We start from the raw sequence: 22,982 nt of genomic DNA on the forward strand, positions 1-22,982 counted from the left end.
TTAATACAACAATCACTAAGTCAGGTGTTGTTTTTTTTTTCCAATTCACCTGTATAACAGGTATAGAATACTACATCAATCCAATTTAAAAATTCTCACCCAAGAGTCATTTCAACTAATGTGTTTGAGCTTGGGTAGACTGTATTCATTGTGTGTTTAATCCCATTGGAAGCTGCAAACATTTTCTGCGGTAGAGCATCTTGTAACTGCAATAAATAAAAAGGAAATGTAAGTTACAATACAAGTTGTCATATGTATCTTGATGTCCACCTTAAAATCCTTCTTCAAATTCTCCCTTGCTATGATGCCTCATAAAATCATTGTGGTAGTAAGGCTGATATTCCCCAAGTTGAGAACATCATGGCAAGCTTTGTATTGACATGACTTTTTTGTTACATCTTCTTAACTGTCTTATACTTTCATAATAAACTCTCAAAAGGAAGAATTATCTATTTGTTATGTTTGTAGGTATCCTAAGGCAACAGAATCCTAATCAATAACTGACTTCAGTAGTGCTACTAAAATATAAACAACACTGTCCAAATTTTAACAAAACATTTTTTCATGTCACCAGCAGCATTAGTTTAGCCTGCATCCTTAAGCATGTATCCCCTGATCTTGAATACAGGTGTTGTGTTTTTATGCTTCATAAGAGTGTTAACATAATCCTCTAGGTGCTCAGATACCATTATGATAACAGTTACACAGAACACTTCTCAACGAACCCACATCCATTTGAACAGACTTTTTTGGGGGAATGCTACCACTATCAAAAAAACACAAAAAACAAACCCCACCAAAAAACAAACAAACAAACAAACAACCCCAAACCCAAAAAACCCCCACCAAACTCCCAAATCAAGTCAGGATGCAAAAAATCACACCACACTCCATGCCACTCCTACATCAGCAATGAAGCTACTATAGACCAAGTACTACATCGGTGCAGCTCTATATCTTCATATGACTGCACTGATGTAAGACTCGCTATAAACAACACCATTGATAACAGACAATATGGAACAGTCTTTTATCTATGCAAACATTTCACACAGTTTTGAAGCATTCTACCTCATTTATATAATCCTGGTATTTGGATACCTCTTCTTCAATATCAAAACACTGGTTGGTGAGAGCCAGTAGCTGCTTCCTTATATGAAGCATTTTCCTAAAAGAAAGTAAGTTTTCTTTTAAGAGCTTTCTTTAATAAAAGTGGTGTAGTGAACATTACCAAATATTAAAGAAATCAATAGCTTGCCTTGTCCAGTCCTCAGCCTTGTCCAAAAATTTATCATACTTGCTGACACATTCATCTTTGAATAGAGCTATGGCTTTTGTAGCATGCAAATACAGCTTCTGCCTGCAACACAGAAACAACCGGAACAGTGTTATACTGCTTTCAAAATCCCGTTCCTCTAACTTACTTTCTGAAATTTGCAGAAAAGGTACGTGGACTTAAAATCCCTTCAGCCAATTTTATTTATGCTGTTGTAATGTATGAAAAATCAACACACTACACAAACTGACAGTTTATGTTTCAAAAATGTTCTTTAGCATGGAGAAAAAAAAAATTATTTGAGGCATTTAGTTGTAATTATTTGTATATGAACAAACGGTCAAATGCCTTCTCCGAGTCAGTATTTATCTGAGCAGGTATATTTAAGTAAAAGGGATTCTAAATGGAAAGGACGGAAATCCTTATTATTTCTTATTTGCCTTCTGCAGATACTTGGAACTTCTAGCATCTATGAATAATTCTCTGTGCTGAGTAATATGCATGCCAGAAAAAAACCAGGATTTTTGTGTCAGCTTAAATTTATGACAAGAGAAAAAAGCAAGCAGATAAGGACAGGAAAACAAAACCAAACCCAGTTCTGGTTAGTGTTTCAGACAGTAATCCCACTGTAACTGTCTTACCATGCTATGCACTGCACCAGTAAGCGAAACTGAGGGATAATGGGATGCTACAGTGTAACACCTGCTTCTGGTATTTCATTAAGTCCTGCACTGTAGCTATTAGTTAATCAAATACTGGCTGGAGTGTAGCTGGACTGTCATCAGGTACGCATACCCGTCATTCAGCCAGAAAAAAATCTGAACTGAGTGCTGCTCCCTTGTTGTCTAGTGGTAAATATTACAAAGGCCAGCCTCTGTTGCTAACGGCACAAAGTTCTTAACACAAACCACTGCCTTTTCTCTCTGAGGTGAACCAATCAAAATAAGATGTAGTTAGGATCTCAGAGCTACCTGAACAATCCCAAGGAAACACTCATGGTAGAAAATATAACAGTATTCAAAACCATGTAAATGAAGCCTATTTATTTAAAGTTATTCACGTACTAATGCAAGGACACAGTTTGAGTAGTAGAAAAAGCCCTAAAATTCCTTTAGCCTGCCCAAGGGAGTGCAGTTTTAAAATGAACTATGGATTGCATCCCAATGTTTGCCTGTTTTCCAACCATATCCTTAAGAACATATGACTGGAAATTACTGCTCTCATTATCTCCTATACATTAAGTTCAGTTCCTTGCTGTTGCAGAGCAATGATGCGTCCAAGTCACCGTCAGAATATCAAGACCTGCCTTACACGTTTCCTGCCCCTACTGTTCTTTATCTCAAGGCAACCTCCCCTCCACTTGGCAGTTACCCTATTTAGCTTTCACTATGGGAAAATCAAGTGGCATTGTTGTGAGAACACCAAGGCTTTCTGCATGCTAGCTTTCTAGCCATAATTGTCAGTGAAGACACACAGAAGCACAGAATGTTTGGGGTTGGAAGAGACCTCTGAGGGTCATCTAGTCCAGCCCTCCTGCTGAAGCAGGGTCACCTACAGCAGGCTGCACAGGACCTCGTCCAGGTGGGTCTTGAATATCTCCAGAGAAGGAGACTCCACAGCCTCCCTGGGCAGCCCGTTCCAGGGCTCCGTCACCCTCAAAGGGAAGAAGTTCTTCCTCATGTTCAGACGGAACTTCCTGTGCTTCAGTTTGCGCCCATTGCCCCTTGTCCTGTCACTGGGCACCACTGAAAAGAGTTTGGCCCCATCCTCTTGACACCCACTCTTGAGATATTTATAAACATTTATTAGGTCCCCTATAGTGCACACACTAGTTGCAGTGACAGCAAGAGTTTTTAGAATATTAGGAAAACAGTGTCTAAATGGATATAACACTCAGCAAAGTCTAGGAAAACGCTCAACTGTCCAGCCACCAGGAGATAACTTAATTACTTAAACATAAGCATCTACCATCATTTGAGATGCACAGGGACATCCTGCCCTGGTTCCCACTGTCCACCCAGAAAGCTGTAGGTGTCCCATTTGTCTTGTGTCCTGCCTTGCAGTCTCAGAGGATGGCTTAGATACCTTAGGGCAACTTTAACAGTATCAGGCATCTGCATATGAGGAACTGCATCGATCCCGAGATGAGTACAGCAGCAAGAGTTAGTCAGCAGAGTCAGTAAAGCCTAATGGAAGTCTAGACACCCAGGTTACACACAGACACTTAATGTGGCCACCTCTCATAACTGACAATTTTAAACAGGCATGGAGAACTGCATTAAAATGTATTTTGCATGCTGTATTTCCTGGAAGATTAAGTCATTCTAGAATTTCACTCAGCTAGCCCATATGGTATTCATCTGTAGAAAATTATCTCCACCTTCGTTACAAAGTCACTTACTGAGGGCTTTCTCTTCCCTAAAAAAACAGGAAAAAAAAATGCACTTCCAATAAGACAGTTATGCCCAGATAACGAACAGATATTTCACACCCACATTTAGAAGGTCTATCACTGAAGAAACTCCACTGCCAGAAAGCACCTCATTATCATATGCTGTAACCGCTATGTATTTAAGATATTTAAAGGAAATATTTTACAAAGCAGTCCTAAAGTGGTTATAATTTACAGTAAGAATCAACAGAAGAGGTTGTTAGCAAGAGCACCTGAAGGACCTCAAAGCAATCACGGTATTTCCCAAATGTAACTTCAAAACTTACTTGTCAAACTTGTGAATTTGTTCTTCATTATAAGGAAGCCCTAGGATCAGAGCAGATGACAGACATTACCAGATTAATTCTGTTAGTTGTATTTATGTAAAACTCCACTAAGTTTGCTCATTTCCTACATGGTTTCCCTTCTCCTATCCCAACAGGTAAAGTGGTCATTTACTTTTTTTTGCCTCCTCTTTAGTCTTGCAATACAAATTATGAGATTAATAGTGGTGTTTCATTCATATGGGCTTTAAGATGGTATCTCACGAAGAATGACCTACAGACATATTCACTGTTCCTGACTAACTCTCCATTCCTACCACAAATATCCTAGTGGAACAAGGACTGACTTGTCCTTTACACAACAGTTCATGCTAAAAGTGAATCAGATAAGTTACTTACTTCGTTCTGCTTTGTCTTTTTTGAACTGATAATAAATATCTGTGATGGAACATAGCAGCACCTGCAGCCTTTCTGGACTAGAGCGACAAAAGGAAGAAAACGAGATACTTTATGTATAAACTTAAGTACCTATTAATGAGTTTTATGAACTGCAACTCAACATAGAATTCAATACAGATTAGAACAATAATACAGTGACTCACTTTCTGTCTTTTGGATGCATGCCTTCCTGATTCGCCCAGGTGTCAGCCAGTAAACCACCAGGAGAAAGTTTGGTTTTGATATCCTGAAGACTAGTTTCTATTGTGCCCTGAGAGCTGGAGAGCTATGTAAGAGAAAGAAAGTTCAATCCTACCACTGGGTAAAGTGAAAAATTACTTGAGGCTGAAAACAGACTGAGCACATTAATACTATAGACCTATTTGTTCCACTGACCTTCATTAAGGAAATACACCCAATTATCTGCCTAGGCTTTGCTAAAAGCAGATAAAGCATGGCATTATTAAAGAAATAATCATCTTTGATGCTGACATTTCTGTTAGCTAATATTAATTTTCTTTGAACAGTAAGTTTCTACCATTTATATATTCCCTGTTTACTTCTACACTTGTTGTTTTGGTTTGTTAAGAATTTGTATAATGGTTATCCACATAATTCATACCTTTCTTTCTCTGTAGTTCATACAACCTTCAAAATAAAAATGCATTAATCACCTTTTTCTTTTAGAATGGAGAACTTTATTCCTGGTCCCAGGACACCAGTGTGTAAAGTTATTTTCAATTTTTCCTTACTTGTCTGGAAACATGCTGCAAATTTCAAAGCAGATCACTCTGAAGTGTGTTTGTGTATATATCATTTTAGAAAGTCAACAAAGTAGTTTAAAATTCTTTAAGGAAAGGGAAAAAACTTCAAAGAAAAATATATTTCATGATTATAATTTTTGACTTAAGTATGTTATAAAATGAGACTGTATTTTCAGGAACTTCTTACTGTTTTCACTACACTGGGCTAATAAAAGGATTTACTCTGTTTTCAGAAAGATATCCACATGTCAGTACGGCCATTTTAACAACCTCTGGCAGTCTAGAAATGAGTACAAAAATTCAGAGTTGTTATTCACAGAAAAACCTGTGTTATTTATTTGGCTTCTTCTTTATAAACATTACTTTGAGAATGACACTGACTTTGTCAGATACTTACACGCAACAGTTTTGTGTGTATCTCTGATATTTCATCCACTTCTGATGCTTCCAAGTTGATCTGCATCAAATTCTCGCATCTGACCACAAAAAGAAAAGCACAGTTAAAAAAGAAAATAAACAAGCAGTGAACACACTCAACATATTCATTGAATCTAGAGATTAACAATAACTACCTTTTCTTCTATATGAAATACAGTATATGTCAAGCAGCAACCATGAAACACTGACAACCTTAAGTGGCCATTAACAATGAAAACGTGTTAGTCATGAAAAAAAAAATCCTTGAGTTTTTTTCCCTACATTTGAACCGTTAAAAAGAAGTTTGAAAATTCCATTGCTGACTTCTTTATTCTATTCTCATAATTTGTACTCAACAGGCAGTGGAAAACTGTTTTCTCTCATCAAATAATTTTTAAAAGGTTGCCAAACTGAAGTTACTTAAGTCAATGACACACAACAAACTAATGCACCAAAGTGCTCTTCTGTGGAAACTTATTGGAAAGGCTGTGTTACCAAGACCTTGGGTTGGCTGAGTTACCAGAACCTGAGCGGCTAAGTTGTAGCACCATCTGTTCATATTGACACCTCCCATATGACCATAGCTCAAGTGCCAAATATATCATTCGGGACTATATTTTTCCTGTTGAGTCGCAGGCACATTTTATCTTTAAAAACACCATCAAAACCAGCTCAGCTGCTTTCAAAAAACACGTACTTCGCTCAAGTTCAATACTTCGTTTACGTTTTCAAATAAAGGCTTTGCATTGTCCTGCATTGAAGCACAGCCTTGAAAAAGGAGGACAAACAAGAGGACATTTCCTTTGCTAACTCCATACAAGTCTTCTGAAGTCAAATAAACTGAAAATCCCACCCCTTCATAAGAGGCCAAAAGACCACATGCAAACACATTGCAAATTTCTGTTCATATGAGAACTACTCCAGTTTGCAAGCGAACATAATTTTTGTTCAAACTGCTGCTCTGGGATACTGCTGAATGCACCAGAGTCACCAATCAGAACCTATAGAGGTTTCTTCTGAGCCCTAAGTGGCTTTCCTCTGTGGGGACTGGGCAGAATGCAGGAAGAAACTATCTGAACCAAATACAGAGCGAACAAGAAGCAGTCCTGACAACTAGTGTAAACTAACTTGAAGGAGAGTTTGGATTACAGCCCTGATGACTTGTAACTAGGCTGCATAGGTGTACTGTTATCTTGCTAGTCATCAACTTGACTAGTTTCATTGTTGGTTTTGCTGGGTTTTTGTTAAAGCGAGTATTTTAAAGTCCAGGTGTGTCAGTTTGTACGTGTTTGGCATGCCCACAGCAACTCTGACAAATCTTTGGGTAACCATAATTACTACATACAAGCTGTTCAATTTGCACATGCATAGCTGCTCCAACATAGCTTAAGTCTATTCTTAAGTCTACTCTGCGAACCTAACGGCTCTACATGTGTGCTTTAATCATCTTGTGGGCATCTGCATTTTCAAAGCAGCCTGGAAGCAAGTTCAGAGAATCCTATGACCAAGACAGCATTTTTGGGAGACTGGCAGTAGGTTAAACAGGCAAACAACTACCCAGAGCACAGTTCTATAAAGAGTTAGGGTTTAAAGTTTGCATCAGACTGCATAACACACCTTAAAGACAGAGCTAATACTAGTTTGAGGAAAGACTGAACAAAACACTGCAATAACACTTTAAAAGTGGAAAAGAGTGTGACTAAGAACTGGACCTTGACTCAAGAGACGAAACAAAGATTGGGAGAGAGAAAAAATGAAACATGGAGGGAGAATTCAATGGTGCAATCCCATCTCCTACAGACAGCACTTGACTAAAAGAGGTAGGGCAGAAGAATCTGAGCACTGGAAAACATTTGCTTCCTTGGAATGGAAGACAAGAGAAATAAGTGTCTTCTGTGGTCTTTGAAACTTGGAAGTCTCCTACGCTACAAGATAACAATTCTTTAGTTGCTCCTTTTTATAATTTTTGTGTAAATCTTTGAAGGAAGCACTCTAAAGAACTTTCAATTACCTAGATCTAAATGGGTCCATATGTGCAACAGTGAGATTCTGTGACACAGACCTCTGCCACTTGAAGTAGCCATAATAGACAAAAAATAGCACAGTAGTCAGGCACTTAAGAAAATGACAGATGTAGCATTTCCTGTGCAATTTACTTTTGGCATCCCTATGTGTATGCACTGTGATCTAGTGATATCCTAATGCGGCTGGGTTTCAGTGGGTTTTGGGGGTTGTTTTTGTTTTGTGTGGGGTTTTTTCAGTTTTGTTTTTGGTTTCTTGGGGTTTTTTTGTTGTTGGATTGTTTTTTTTTCTTTCTTTCCTTTTTTTTTATTTTTTTTTTTTTTATTTGCAGCTGCTCTATGTTATATTTCAACGCTCAGATTCCTTCCACGAAGAAAATGCTCTGGTCTTAAAGCTGTAAAAGGGCCAGTATGTAAACTCATCCCTAATAAACACACATAAGCAAATGCAGTGACAGAAGCACTGAGGCACTAATGAAAGGAAAGCTACTCGATTCTTTGTCCAGGTTTTACTATAGCTTGTAAAGTCAACAACAGCAAATGAGCTGAGTCAGAGAAGAAAGGAGAAAAAGAACGCATACAATTACTACTCAATAGTAATTACTTGTTCCCACTAGGTTAAGCAGCAAAATTAACACTCTAATTTGAGTAAAGCATATTACTACATCTGCTTAAGTCACTGCCATCAGCAAATTCATGCTATTCAAATTTATTTTTTACATGCAAAAACCCTGTAAATAAACACAACTTAAAACACCATTGTCATTAAAGACTGTAATGAAAAATCAGTGCATTCAGTGTAGTGCTGCTACTCACATTTTCTCAGCTTTCTCAATGTTTCTGCTGCAGAAATCCAGCCTGATGACAACCTCTGTCTTTTTATGAACCATTTCATTGTAATCATCCTTGATTATTTCACTAAAAAAGGAAAGCATTAGTTTATAACAAAAGTATTCAACTGACATCTTACCAGCAATCAGTAATACAATAATATATCTACAGTAATAACTGCTAGTAAAAATTGCTTTCAGTTAGAGAGGCATTAGTACAATCCTCATACAAAACTCTTGTGCAAGCTGCTCAATTGTACCTGCATGTTACCAGACGTTAGACTTAAATTATCCACAGAAGAAAGTGAAATTATAAATACCTAAAACTTCTTATCATAAAAAATGATTTTTGTTTCCTTAATGACAGAAAGAGAGGAAAAAAAAAAACATCAGAAAGCCTATCCATGTTCAAGGAGTAAAGAAAACCTCCCAAGATACTGGGAGATCACAGAATTACATATTGATAATCAAGGCATATCTCAAAAAAAAAAAGTACAATGAAATTCAACCGATTGCTTACATTAGCCATCGCACTCCTTTTCGCATCAGCTCTTGGTAAAGTAGCAAACAACTGGCAACTCTACAGGCATAACACACTATACCTGTTACTGCCTGGTGGAAAAAAATGAACAACATTAGCACTAATCTGGCATTCTCTTAACAACTGCTTCAAGTCAATTAATCACAACAAAGTAACACAGATTAATAAAAGAAAGAGCAACATGAAGATGGTAGTTTAAAATGCGTAACTTTGACCAAACTTTAGTCAGGAGATAACCAAACGCTTATGGAGGCAGAGCTAAACATGGTAGCGAGTTTTTCCGGTTATGCCGAAATATCTGTTAGGGATGAAAATGTCTCTTATAAACAAAAATGACACCACTTACTCTCAGGATTTACTTTAATTTCTGGAAAGTCACAAGTACATTTCTTCAGTAGTTTAGGAATTAAACACATACATTAAAAGAAACTTCTAAAAAATGACACATTTTTAAATTCTAAGGCTCTCTTCATTCACCTAATTCCACTACAAGTTTGCTGCATTATTTAGAACTGTGAACAAAGTTTCAGAAATGACTGTTTACAATATTTTAAATAATCTATATCAACTGATGACTTTCTGTTTATTAATTTTAAAGACTTCTGGTGTTCAAAGAGACACACGCTTTCAGGACTACCATGCCTGAATATAAGGCTTCTCAGGAGCCAGTATTCTGTAAGCATCGTATAAATGGTGGTCACAAAGTCACAGCATGGCAATGCGTACATTCAGCAGTTTTAGAAAAATGACCAGAAGAATGAAACATCCTCTACTTGTCTCCTACAGATTCTGAAAATTTGCAAGAGAGGCAACAGAAATTCCACTCTTCTGCAGAGTCCTAGAGACTCCTCTCTGCTGAGAGAAGATGAAACTTATTTTTCTTATGCTAAGTTTTGCACCATCACAGGGGATGTCACGAATCTTCTAGCTAACTTCAGGACTCCAAAGCAGCAGGCTCCTTTCCCCCCATCACTGAATCATGCAGTAACAAAGCACTTGGACTTCAGAAGGCTGTTCTTTGGGTTTGTTCTTTTTTTTAGGAAATATACAAACATATTTTGTATACAAAGTATGGCTTTAATATACTTCTGGAGGCCTTATTAATAAATACATTTCTGTCAATCAGAATGCTCACTAGCATATTAAAAACAGTTCATTAACATTATTCACCTGAAAATCAAGTAGCTTTCATTTCAGTATCATTATCTGAGACACATATATAAATTAAAATCATAATTACTCACTTTAGCCATACTGGCATCCCCATCCAAATCATAACGTTGATGTACTTTCGGAAGTAAAACTGAAACATAAAACAAACATCTGTATTTTCTTATTTTCCACGAGAGACTTCAAAAGTTCAGACTGTTTCCCCTCCCCACCCTGTACACTGTTTTTATGTGTATCTACATGGATTTTCATCTAATCTGTTACTGCCAAGCCTTTTAATATTGTGTGGTTCTCATGCACGCCTCCAAAACCAGCCTTTGTCTTAAACACTGTACTGGGTGTGCATGGCAACATTTTAGTAGCAGGGGGGCTACAGGGGTGGCATCTGTGAGAAGCTGTGAGAAGCTTCCCTGTGTCTGACAAAGCAAATGCCAGCCGGCTCCAGGATAGACCCACTGCTGGCCAAGGCCCAGCCCATCAACGACGGTGGTAGCACCTCTGGGATAACATAAGATGGGGAAAAAAATGCTGCGAAAACAGCAACAGAGCGAGGAGTGAGACGATGCGAGAGAAACAACTCTGCATACACCAAGGTCAGTGAAGAAGGAAGGGGAGAAGGTCCTCCATGCACTGGAGCAGACTCCCCTGCAGCCATGACGAAGACCATGGTGAGGCAGACTGTGCCCCTGCAGCCCATGGAGGTCCACGGTGGATCAGATATCCACCTGAGGCCTATGGAGGACCCCACGCCGGAGCAGGTGGATGCCCAAAGGAGACTGTGACCTCGTGGGAAGCCTGCACTGAAGCAGACTTCTGGCAGGACCTGTGGACCCATGGAGAGAGGAGCCCACATCAGAAAAGGGGAAGAGGGTGCAGAGTCCTCCCCTTGAAGAGGAAGGAGCGGCAGAGACAACGTGTGATGAACTGACTGTAACCCCCATTCCCTGTCCCCTTGCGCCACTCTGGGGGAGGAGTTAGAGAAAACTGAGAGTAAAGTTAAGCCCAGGAAGCAGGGAGGGGTTGGGGGCAGGTGTTTTTAAGATTTGGTTTTATTTCTCATTATCCTATTCTGATTTGATTGGTAATAATTTGAATTAATTTTTCCTCAAGTCAACTCTGTTTTTTCCATGACGGTAACTGGTGAGTGATCTCTCCCTATCCTTATCTCGACCCACAAGCCTTTCATCATATTTTCTTCTCTCCCCCGTCCAGCTGAGGAGGAGAGTGATAGAGCGGCTCTGGTGGGCACCTGGCATCCAGCCAGGGTCAACCCACCACAAATGCTTTAAATAACTTGGTATCTTCAGCAAAGTGTCCTTTACTTCCTTTTCCAGACTCACTTTTGAACATTCTGCACAGCGCAGATGTCGTGCAGGTCTCCACTAGCCACCTCTCTCCATGGACAAAGCCAGCCATTTATTTCTGTTCTTCAGCCCTACGTTTGCCCACATGGGAGACCATTCCCTCTTATCTCATGGCTGCTTAGTTTCATTGAGAGTCTTAAGGGCAGGACTTCAGCAAATAGCTTTTTAAAATGTCGGGTAGCCTCTTCAGCTGAATCTCCTCTGTTCTCACGGTCACCGACTCCTCCAGAAAGCTCTGACACAATATAAAGGCCCTGTTGATCCTTCTGCAAACAGCTCACCTACCCGCACTCCTCAGCGCCTCTGTGTGAGCACCAGCTGGCCCGAGCACTCAGTACGCAGGACATGCGGACAAAAGCAACGCTGACCTCTCAACTGGAGGCACGTCCTCCAGCTCATCTCTTCTAAAAAAGGGCTCTCACATAGGGGCCTTCTATAAGCCCCTCAAGGAAAAATGGAAAAGCAAAAACTTAATTTCTTTTTTTTCCTGTTGTTACATTACTTTGTCTTCTCAGCAAAGGTAAGTTGTTAAGATCTCCTCTGTTAACAGAAAGGCTAACCACATTCATGATAAATTAAAAAAAAAAGCAAAACTTGAATTTCCACTTAGGTGAGCAATGGAACAAAAGAACCAGCTTTGAATTACATTTTGTAATATGCCTTTCTACTTCTTAAAAGTGTCTTGCTTCAAAAAATTTCAGAACTCCATATGCACCACTACACCTTAACACACAAACGCTCAGCTTCACAGCACTAGGAACACTACAAGCAGCTACTGTTTCTGTAAAAATATGCTGGATAGTCAGCGTTTTTGAAAAAAAATGGACTGCATACTTAGAACTTCAGGTATCAACAGAGAAAATTTTCAAACACTACTTCTAAGATATAACAGACATAAAACAGTAATTAAATAACCCAAACTATTTACAAAAGATAGCTATAAGAAAGGGGAAATGACTTTCATATACCTTCTTCGTAGATTAATCCGACAATGTTCACAGGCTCCCTGCTTACTACAAAGATGGGATTCTCCTCAGTTGTTCTGGGGAAGTGCTGTGCCAATCTGCCAGGCTCCAGTATTAAACGCCGACCTTCATATATCAGTTCTTGATTCTGAGATGGTATTTTGGTCTGCTTGTAGACCAACTCATAAAATATAGCAGCTCTATAATGCAAACAATATATTCAGTATTAGTTAGACTCATTACAATAGTTCAACAATTCAGATTTTCTATTACTTAAATAAAAATCCCCTTTACTTCTGATTAATTAAGAACTGGTTTTACACATAAAGCACTTGACTTGTAAGCAGAACAAAAAGCAGCGTACTGCCTAAGGCTCCAGGTTGCTCTGTTACAAAAATAAATGCTATTTCCTGCAAAATATCAAACTTCCCTTTCTACCGCTGATTTTCCACCAAAGCACGTCTGTGTAAACAAACTTGCTTTGGCCTGAAGTCTGAAGGTCAGTAAAAACAGGCAACACCAGATGAGAGGAAGAAAGCATACTTTAGTTTTCTCGGGCACACCCATTTCTTCAAAGGAGATGGATGGTCTTTCCAAGAGAAAATTCTGGTGTTTTACATGTCAAAAAGCACACAACTTAAGTTCAGCCTGTCAGCTAACAGCCAGCCAGATCATCTCCTAAAACAGCAGTGATAAGCAAGTCCAAAGACACTTTGGTATTTTATTTCCAGCTATCAACAGATACAAGGCATAAGAATTTATGTATCTCCTCCCCCCCCCCCCCCCCCCCAATACCCAACAAACAAACAAAACCACCCACAACAAAGAAAAACCTTAAGCACACTAACAGGAAGGACCAATGTGCCTCCTGAGCAGCACTAGTACACTGTCACTTGTTAATACTAAAACTAGTGTATAAATAAAGGTAAATGACAACAAAATAAAACTTAAAAAACTAAAGTACAAATAGCAGTTTGAGATACAAGCAAAACTTCCCTGCAAAAATAGTATTTGGGCTCTCTCAGAATACAAATGGCAGAATATAAAAGAAAAACCCGAAAAGGCCAGGACTGTATTTACACATTTGATGAAGTAACTGTATCTCTTTGCATATGAGAGAACACCACATACTCTGTATTGTCTGTAATAAGGCAGAGAAAAGGCACTTACTTTTGTATCAAACTGAAAAGCTGTAAAGTGTTGTTTAAACATCAGCATTTAACGACCATAAAGTGAACTCCATATAACTCAGGATCCTAAATTGCACCAATTACAACTTCAGAACCCCTGTGAGAGTTTTATGTCAGACACTGATGATGTGCACATTTTGTATTCTTGAGGACAAGACAGGAAAAGCAAGAGTTGAACACTCCCTGGAAAACTACTCTATAAATAAGTCACACATACCAATGTGCGATGAGTTGGTATTCATTAACAACACAGACACATTGTAACATGACAAGGATTAAGTCTGTGTTCCATCACTGATTAAGACCAAGTTTAAGACCAGTTCATTCGACCTTCAATGATTTTATTTTTATTTTTGGTCAACATGCTTCTATGCACTGTGACTACACAGGAGAGTTACAAGCTTTCACTTCCTCAGATAAACTGCAAAGGAAAGGCTACTGAATTTGTAACACTCGTGATCTGAGATCACAGTACTGTTTGCGTGAATAAGAGCACAGTAATGAAAATAGAGAGAACACTTACGTATTATAGCTGTGAATATAAACTTTGTGCAAGGTCATCTGCTGCAGTGAAAAGATGTGGATTATTATTCTGTGCAGTATGTCACTTGTCTCTGCAAAGAACTGGTCAAATCCCCAGCATTTTTCCTGGTCTGCTTCAAGAATATTCGCAAGGACAGGTGTGAGCAGTACTTGCAGACCCCTAGAGGACACCAGGAGGAGAGAAGACAACTTGAATCTACTTGGATCTTTTCATCTTGTAATCAACTGCAATACTTCATTTGACTTGTCTCAGGAACGCAAACCTATTATCCCTTGAAGAATATGCCAGTGCTTTTTCTTCCCCCTCTACTGAACAACGAAATGTTCAACAGTAATGTCCATTGTTTTTCATTAACAGACATACTTTACCTCTTTCCTTTTTAGGCTCAACTATCAAATATGTTTTCCTTAGTATTTGACAAATATCACGGGCATTGGAAAAATGGCATGCAATTTAAAAAAATCTACCTTGTAGAGCTAAGCTCACCTTCTACCACTGCTGGGCAGTAGTCTGTCGCCCAGCTCACCCCACACACTTAGCACAGTTGATCACTCTGAAGCAAGCTACTGCCATTTATGGTTTGCTGGCTGAGCTGCTTGTGTGAGCACACCATGTTGCTTTCAATCAAAGTCAGCTGGGTTAGCACAGGCTCATTATTTAAATTGTCAACAGCAACAGAATTCATCCTGATTGAGATGGGGCTAAATAAGTACTCCACACATGCAGCTCAACTACTGCAAAGAAAAATGTGCAACTATTGCCTTAAAGTTATCACTATTCTAGGAGAAAGGCCAGCTTAAATTTCTTTTATTTCTACTTTGAGAATCTGAATTGCAAGGAACTTTATGGATCCTACTCCAGGATTATCACGAACAACTTCTTCAAAGTTTCAACGTTATGCACACGTCAAACCTGAAAAACCAGAGGTAAAACTGGCAACATTCTCAAGCAAACTCCAGTGGCTTACAAACACACAGACAGCCCCATTACAGGTCAATGGATGCTGTACTCAAACTCACTTTAGTACTAATCTTAAACCGTAAATATTGTTTAAATGCTACTTGAAAATACTGCTGTAAACAGACGTTTAACAAAAAAATCCGCTTCCTTTATTCTTTCCAGCACTCAATTATATGGAATAAGCAAAGGAAACAACTCAGCAGTATCATGAAAAATACATGTAAGTTGCAAGTTCTGCACACTGTGAACTAATGAATCGATATAAACCAGACTTTCACTCTCCACCCCTTATGGATCTATGTATTTGGCTTTCAGAAAGGTTTGCTTTTAGAGTCTGTACATGGAACAATTTCTTTCTCCCTTTACCATGAAAGAGTAGTAACTTTAAAGTACTGAAGAAATCTCAGGAAGACATATACGTAAATGGGTTACGGGAGGTGCTTTTAAGATCACGTTGAAATTAGATCTTCCATGCCTCTTCCAACTGAGTATTATGACATATGATGCAAAAATATGATGATAAAGAAAATTTAAAAGATACTATGAGAATACGTTAAATGTTGCTGATGTGATTTTTTTCTGGAAAAAAAGCAAGTCTCTGAACCGTCTTTTCTTATCATTTCCTTCCTACTGCCTAATCTTTGTAAAGTCTGAAGTCACATTCTTCCAAGAAAGGTTGGCCATCAATTCAAACTTTATTGAATCTTCATCCTCTTTCCTAAGGGTGGAGAAAATACAGTCATAATCTTTCTTCTACTCATGTCACTTCATATTCTCAGGCACTCATTTGTAAATTAGCAGTCATAAAACTATTTGGACAGCTGGGAAGAAAAAACACCCAATAACCTAATAGTAGACTGTACCGATCTACTGAAGAGTTCAGAGAAAACAACTGCAACAGCCAGATCTCTGTTCTAAAGACCCAATCCTGAGAGAACAACTGGAAAAGCCTAATCAAGTAGCATTCGAACATCTTGTGAGAAGTTGAAACTTACTTGGAAAGACTACAAGAAACAGGCATCTCCCAGCTCCACTCAATTGGTCCATTTTCTGCTTTCTGTATTCCAGAAATAGCACCAGAAGGCTTTCCAGTGATTATTTTATACCTGTGATACATTATAAAGATAATACAGACTTCAGCTGCTGCCTCTTATACATACTTAGGTCTAGTAACTAATCCTCAAAGGGGTACCAATAATATAAATCTAAACAACAGGTTAGCCTAAATTTGTAGGTGGTGCAATAATTAGGAAGCTTCACTAGCAAGCTGACAAAGTGGTGCTAAAATAGTAATGAAAAGGAAACACTTCAGGCTATGTTGGAGGATCAACTTTGTCCACCTCAGGTTTAGGAAAAATTTTGGAGAGATATCAGGCACCACTGAAGGAAGCTGAAGCTTTTTCACAAGTGTTAACCTATCAAAGTCCGATTTCCAAGGCATTTCAATTTAGGCATTTACATGACTAACTTCTAGCATGTTCCATGGCAAGAGATGTCATTTAGCCACCACAAAGTCACTTGGGGATAAAAAAGGAACATGAGGTGGGCCTTGAGAAATTACTCTAACTTGGAAACATCTAGCAATTTGGATACAATTTGGCATTGTATAAACTTTGTACTGAAAAGGCTAGTGTTTCTCACATTTCTCATGAAACAAATCAGGAGCAATAGGCTTTTTGCAACAGAAACTTTCAGTTGTGCTTTCTCTTTTTGAAGGACGAGGTACTTACAAAACATATGTTCCTCACTTATCTCTCAAGCAGATACAACAAGAAGAATGCCTGTGGGACAACTGCAGGATGGGCAGTCCCTTAAACTAAAAAAACTGGCAGCAGTATGTAAGGAGCACCAGAACAGAGATATTATTGGCCTATTAAGAGTTCCCAGGTACCACCTTGCTTTATTTTTTAAATGCAACACACAGAACAACAACAACAAACTAGATCTGTATCAATACAGTCTGTGGGATGAAGGGATTGAGAGCAGCCCTGTCAAGAAGGACTTGGGGGTACTGGTGGATGAAAATCTGGGCATGACCCAGCAACGTGCGCACACAGCCCAGAAGGCCACCTGTATCCTGGGCTGCATCAAAAGAAGCGTGGCCAGCAGGCTGAGGGAGGGGATTCTGCCCCTCTACTCCGCTCTGGTGAGACCTCAGCTGAAGTCCTGCATCCAGCTCTGGAGCCCCCAGCACAGGAAAGACATGGACCTGTTCGAGCAGGGCCAGAGGAGGCCACAAAAATGATCTGAGGGCCGGAACACCTCTCCTGTGAGGAAAGGCTGACAGAGTTGGGGTTGTTCAGCCTGCAGAAGAGACAGCTCCAGGGAGACCTTACTGCGGCCTTTCAGTACTTAAAGGGGGCCGCTAAGAAAGATGGGGACAGGCTTTTTAGCAGGGCCTGTTGTGATAGCACAAGGGACAATGGTTTTAAACTAAAAGAGCGTAGATTTAGCCTGGACACAAGGACAAAATTTTTTACAATGAGTGTGGTGAAACACTCGAACAGATTGCCCAGAGAGGTGGTAGATGCCCCATCCCTGGAAACATTCAAGGTCAGGCTGGATGGGGCTCTGAGCAACCTGATCTAGTTGAAGATGTCCCTGGTCATTGCAGGGGGGTTAGACTAGATGATCCAACCCGAACTATTCTATGATTCTATGAACTAGACTAGGATGAAACAAGAATCAGTTCCAACCAGCACGTCATAAACACTTCTGTCTCCCATTCAGGAGCTACCCCTGTTAACTTCAGCCACAGTCCACAACTATGCTACCCAAAAAATGTCAGTCTTGTGGGCAGTGCGTGCATTTCAAGACTGCCTGGGAAGACAATCATCTGAAGGACAACAAAAATCTGCAGCTCTGAAAATCCATTTCAGAATACTGTAATTGTGCCTGAATACCCAAGTTATATACATCACACTGCAACAGATCAGCTTGGAGCCATGGTGAAGGAAAGATGTGTGGAAAAACGTCAGTATATTGGGGGCACTCTGATGCTCAATTCAGGTCTTCAGGTGCCACACACTAAAATCCTTGTTGAAGCAGAATGTTTGTACTGGCTTTGGCTGGGACAGAGTTTATCTTCTTCATACTAGCTCATACGGTGCTGTGTTTTGGATTTGTGACCAAAACAGCGTTGATAACACAGGGATGTTTTAGCCATTGCTGAACAGTGCTTACACAGCATCACGGCCTTTTCTACTTCTCACACTGCCCCGCCAGCAAGTAGGCTGCGGGCAGGCAAGAAGCTGGAAGGGGACACAGCCAGAACAGATGACCCCAAGGGATATTCCATACAATATGACACCATGCTGAGCAATAAAAGCTGGGGTAGGAAATTTGCCAGGGCGGCAGTTGGTGAAGGACTGACTGGGCATCAGTTGGCTGGTGGTGAGCAATTGGCGGTTTTTTGCATCACTTGTTTCTCTTGGTTTTATTTTCCTTTGGGTTTAGGGGTGGAGGGTTTTTTGTTGTGGGATTTTTTGGGGGGTTTGTTTGTTTGTTTGTTTGTTTGCTTTTTTACTTATTAAACTGTCTTTATCTCAACTCACGATTTTTCACACTTTTACCCTTCCAATTCTCTTCCCGATGTCACTGCCGGGGAGTGAGCAAACAGCTGTGTGGTACTCAGCTACCTACTGGGGTTAAACCACAACAAAGTTAAAGAATGTTTTTCCTTACATATTTTCACTGTTCTAATGTGTGTAGGATTTCTTGATAAAAAGCACTTCATGGACTGACTTAATTTATGAACAGATAAAATGCTCCTTCTAAATTACCTACATCACTTCCTTGTTTCTACGAGGTCCTTCAAAAGGTCGGAAAGGCAAACTCCCTGTTGCAGCATGGTAAAAGGTTACCCCTATGCTCCACAGATCAACTGTTGCCCCATACTTTTTCTGATGCTCTTTCCTCAAAACCGCTCGCTCATACATATCAGGATGCTGAAGAGAAAAAAAAACACAGAAAAAAAGAAATTGTAATTGCTTTATGAACCATATAAAGAACAAAAACCCAATCTATCTTTTCACAGCAAGATCATTTGTCATTCTAGACTTTCAGCTCTTTAACCCAACAGCAAAGTTAGCTTGTATCATAGAATCTGCTTAAGTTATTCTGACAGAATATGACAAAAGTGTTCCTAGGTATGACAGCCACTTCTATCAAAAGTCTGCAAAAAATATTTTAAAATTTAACTAAAGATTGACTATTAGAATAAAACACCACTAAAGAAGAGGAGAAAACCAGTATTCCTCCAGATGATTTTGAAGCAACAGAAACCAAACTCGAAAAAGATCCATGGCAGAGGAGAACATCAGTTACGATACTACATGTGGGAAAACATGGCAGGAAAAAATTTTGTCTATGATGCTTGTATTGATGCTTCTCTGCCTGTCTCTCTGGTTAACTGAGGTGTCAAGTGAATCTTAACTACATCTAACATCATCCAAGTAGCTCAAACGCAAACTGAAAAATATCTACAGAGATAAAGGCAAAGACATTCATAACTCAAATACCGTTGTTCTTCCTTTCACACAAGGCAACAGTGGATGTAGAAATTATTTAAAGGCTACTGGAGTCAGAGCAGCAGCAGAACTGTCATGACCCAAGGTGAAAAAGGTGGGAAGTTATAAAAACAATTATGATACAAAAGTTGAAATACTAATTCCCAACAGTCTGACCTTCACCTATTCAACTCTCATCATAAAGAGCCCCATGCTTCAAACATTTCTTCAACAGAAAGCGAAATCATATGGGCTTACTAAATACTCTTCTGTGCCATAGAGAGAAACAAATTGTTCGTCATCTTCAAGTTCTCTTGCAGCACCAAAGTCTGTAAGTTTGTAAACAGACTGACCATCTTCGCCGATGACACGCATTATATTGCCTGGTTTGATGTCACGGTGCACTATTCCATTCTCCCGGAGATGATTCATCCCAGCCACTTAAATTAAAAAAAACAAAAACACACAAAAACCCAAGAGAATTTAGGTATGCATCTTGATGCAGACTGCACAAGCACTGAATTGTAACTGAGGCTATGAAGACACAGGTCTTTACTTTCTCATTCGAAAATGGGAATCACCCAATTAACAAAAAGATCAGGACCAGAGAACAGTCTATGCATTTCTGCCTTTTTTCCTTTCAAACAGCCAAAGTACAGTATCTCTTGCTCTCAGCAACATCTTTTCCATAAAGTAACGGAGGAAAATTTTATAACAGGCAGGCACAGGTAAACCTCATTATTTTTCTAATTTACTCTTCTGAGATTAATTATCACTAGAAATCAGTGCAACATGTGAGAAATAATCTTGAAACAAGCAAGAAAGAATTACAGCAATGCATTACACAGAAATGGCTTCTTAAAGCAGCTATATATACCCATATAGACATAAATAAAAGATGTGACTCCATGTGACCACATTAATTTGTTACATTAGTTGACAGTCATTCATATGCCTTGATTCTCGCTGTTTCAAGATAAACAAAACATGTATGAGTTCATTTCAGTTAACAAATTAGACTAAAGAGCAAAATCTACATACCCACATCTCTCAAAACAATTAAGAACTCGGACTCTGGCAAACCAAAGGCATTAGATGGCTCCTCTAGAACTGTATATAAACTCCCACATGGACAAAATTCCATAACTAGTACTTTGTGTCTAGTCGTTGTCTGGAAAAAAATTTAAAAAGGTAAGTCTGTGACCATTGTGAAAATAATGTCAGAAATTACAAATAACCACACGATCTTACTTTCAAAACAAGAAAAAATCTGTAGCTAGATCATAAATCCCATTCTGGTGATCATCTTCAAAATAAACACAGGTGAATTTTCATATTGTTTCAGGTATTTTAACTTGGATAGGGGGAAAAATTTAAGAAAACTTCAAGTTCTAGGCACTTAAGAGGGTTGACAGCAGTATTGATGGGTGGACAAATGAGAAACTACAGCACAGAAGAGCAGAGAGCAGCAATCGTCCTTCCTTCCTTTTTACCAGTCGCAGCATCTGGGTCATTCAACCAACTGACCAGTCTCCATTTCAGCATGACTACTGCAATTCATTCTAACACACAGTTCTAGGTGTCCTATGTCATTATTTTAGTTGGTTGGAACACAAAAGCATAACATTGTCAAGATCACTGAAACATCTCCAAAGATTAGTATGTATTAAAGTCACACATGAAGATAGCTTAAAAATCCTAATTCAAGATAAACCTTAGGACAGTCGCTTCTAGAGAACCTACGCCTAAACACTGAAAGCAAGCATATTCTTTCAACAACAAGAAAAAAGAAAAAAGAAAGAAAAATTAAAAACGGTAGTGGTTGGGTCAGAGTATTTGTATCTTCACATATGTTACCATTCTTTAAAAATGTAACTTTATCTTCTATAGTTAAGGATAAAGAAAAAGACAGTTACTGTGGTTACTACCATGCATCTCAGATCGCAATCACCGCAATTCATTACCTCTTCTTCGACAGCAAACAATTTGACAATGTTCTTATGATTTAGTTTCTTCAATACTTCAAACTCTCGCATCTGAACATCCACAGGACGAAGGAAACTTATACTGTTAAATACTTTGACAGCATATAAATCCCCAGTTTTCTGTTCAAAACAAACAAATTACTAATCAAACAGAAGCACAAGATTGTAAATGTAAACATATCCATTGTCCAAGCATTCTGAGATTTCCTGTTGTGCATACAAGCATACTCGGATTGGAAATAGTTCAGAATAATATATTGTGTTAAGGTGGAAATTAAGATTCTATTAAAAACGTGTATGTACACATTGGTTTAGTTTAATATAGACTAGAAGCAAACAGACTAGCAGAATGAAAACTCAAGGCTAGCCCACAAAATCTAAGTGCTTTGAAAAAAAGAACAGTTAGTGTAAGAAAGGCTATACATTTAAGAATGACCCATAAACTTAGCTGAAAAATACTTCTTCACCCAGAGGTAAGCCACTTGCACATATCCGTAAGAGACACGCACATACCCCGGTTGAGAATCCTGGCTTGCTTAAGTTAAGAGGCAACTTTCGGAAGCTGAACATTGCTCTCTTTTTCTTTATTGTTCTGTTTAAACTGATTAGACAGCACTTTGTTTTTTCAAAGAAGGCCATGTTGAGCACTACTTACCACTAATGCAAAATTCTGAAGCAGTTCAGATCCACATAATAAGTGACAGGAGCACAGTCATGAGCTTAATCAGAGACTCAGGGTCTCAAGTGGGACTAAGCCCCAGTATGCTCAGGCAGCCACAGCACCAGCTGAGAGTGCAACTCCTGTTCCTCTTAAGGCCATTCCTTGCGCCCACTCCAGGAATAAGCTTACATCAGCAGTCTTGTGCGCAACAGATTCTTTCTAAGGACAAAGCTTTTCTATGCTTAGACTAGGTGAGCTGTGCAGCACACCTGCATACACTACTGGTGCCCAGCTAAAAGCTTTCTCCCACGGACAATGCGCTGCAGGTCATGTGCTCAGACTAGTGAGCGTGATGACAGGTGGCACCATAAAACCACATGCTTTACAGGGGAATCATTCTGTGTTGAAATTCGCTCACCCCGAAAAGCACTGTAACTGCTAAATTATTGCTTAGTGATTATTGCTTAGTGTTGCTTCACAGTTAAATGCGGAACACAGAAAACACTGTAGCTTATATATAACTCCATACTGATTTCACACTGACTGTCATTACTACAAGCGAATAGGACTTCCACTACTAGGCTTATCTTCATTTTGTGAGACGTACCATGAAATTCACAGGAATGGAATGAC

The 22,982-nt window shown here is 39.1% G+C and overlaps 1 protein-coding gene across 2 annotated transcripts in view; it reads right to left on the reverse strand.

The window, feature by feature from the left end:
* Positions 1–22,982, reverse strand: part of TBK1 (TANK binding kinase 1) — a 31,307-nt gene that overhangs the window by 3,640 nt on the left and 4,685 nt on the right. For both annotated transcript variants that reach the window (XM_075428296.1, XM_075428297.1), the window contains 17 exons: positions 21,668–21,808; positions 20,745–20,874; positions 19,962–20,143; positions 18,982–19,142; positions 16,191–16,301; positions 14,215–14,394; positions 12,505–12,701; positions 10,247–10,305; positions 8,982–9,073; positions 8,448–8,549; positions 5,591–5,669; positions 4,594–4,715; positions 4,391–4,467; positions 3,995–4,034; positions 1,259–1,360; positions 1,072–1,168; positions 100–206 (listed from right to left, as the gene is read on the reverse strand). In XM_075428296.1, the coding sequence (XP_075284411.1) occupies positions 100–206; positions 1,072–1,168; positions 1,259–1,360; positions 3,995–4,034; positions 4,391–4,467; positions 4,594–4,715; positions 5,591–5,669; positions 8,448–8,549; positions 8,982–9,073; positions 10,247–10,305; positions 12,505–12,701; positions 14,215–14,394; positions 16,191–16,301; positions 18,982–19,142; positions 19,962–20,143; positions 20,745–20,874; positions 21,668–21,808 (1,979 nt within the window). The remainder of the gene's footprint in view (positions 1–99; positions 207–1,071; positions 1,169–1,258; positions 1,361–3,994; positions 4,035–4,390; positions 4,468–4,593; positions 4,716–5,590; positions 5,670–8,447; positions 8,550–8,981; positions 9,074–10,246; positions 10,306–12,504; positions 12,702–14,214; positions 14,395–16,190; positions 16,302–18,981; positions 19,143–19,961; positions 20,144–20,744; positions 20,875–21,667; positions 21,809–22,982) is intronic.

The sequence above is a fragment of the Opisthocomus hoazin genome, chromosome 8 (genome assembly GCF_030867145.1).
Source record: "Opisthocomus hoazin isolate bOpiHoa1 chromosome 8, bOpiHoa1.hap1, whole genome shotgun sequence".
NCBI lineage: Eukaryota > Metazoa > Chordata > Aves > Opisthocomiformes > Opisthocomidae > Opisthocomus > Opisthocomus hoazin.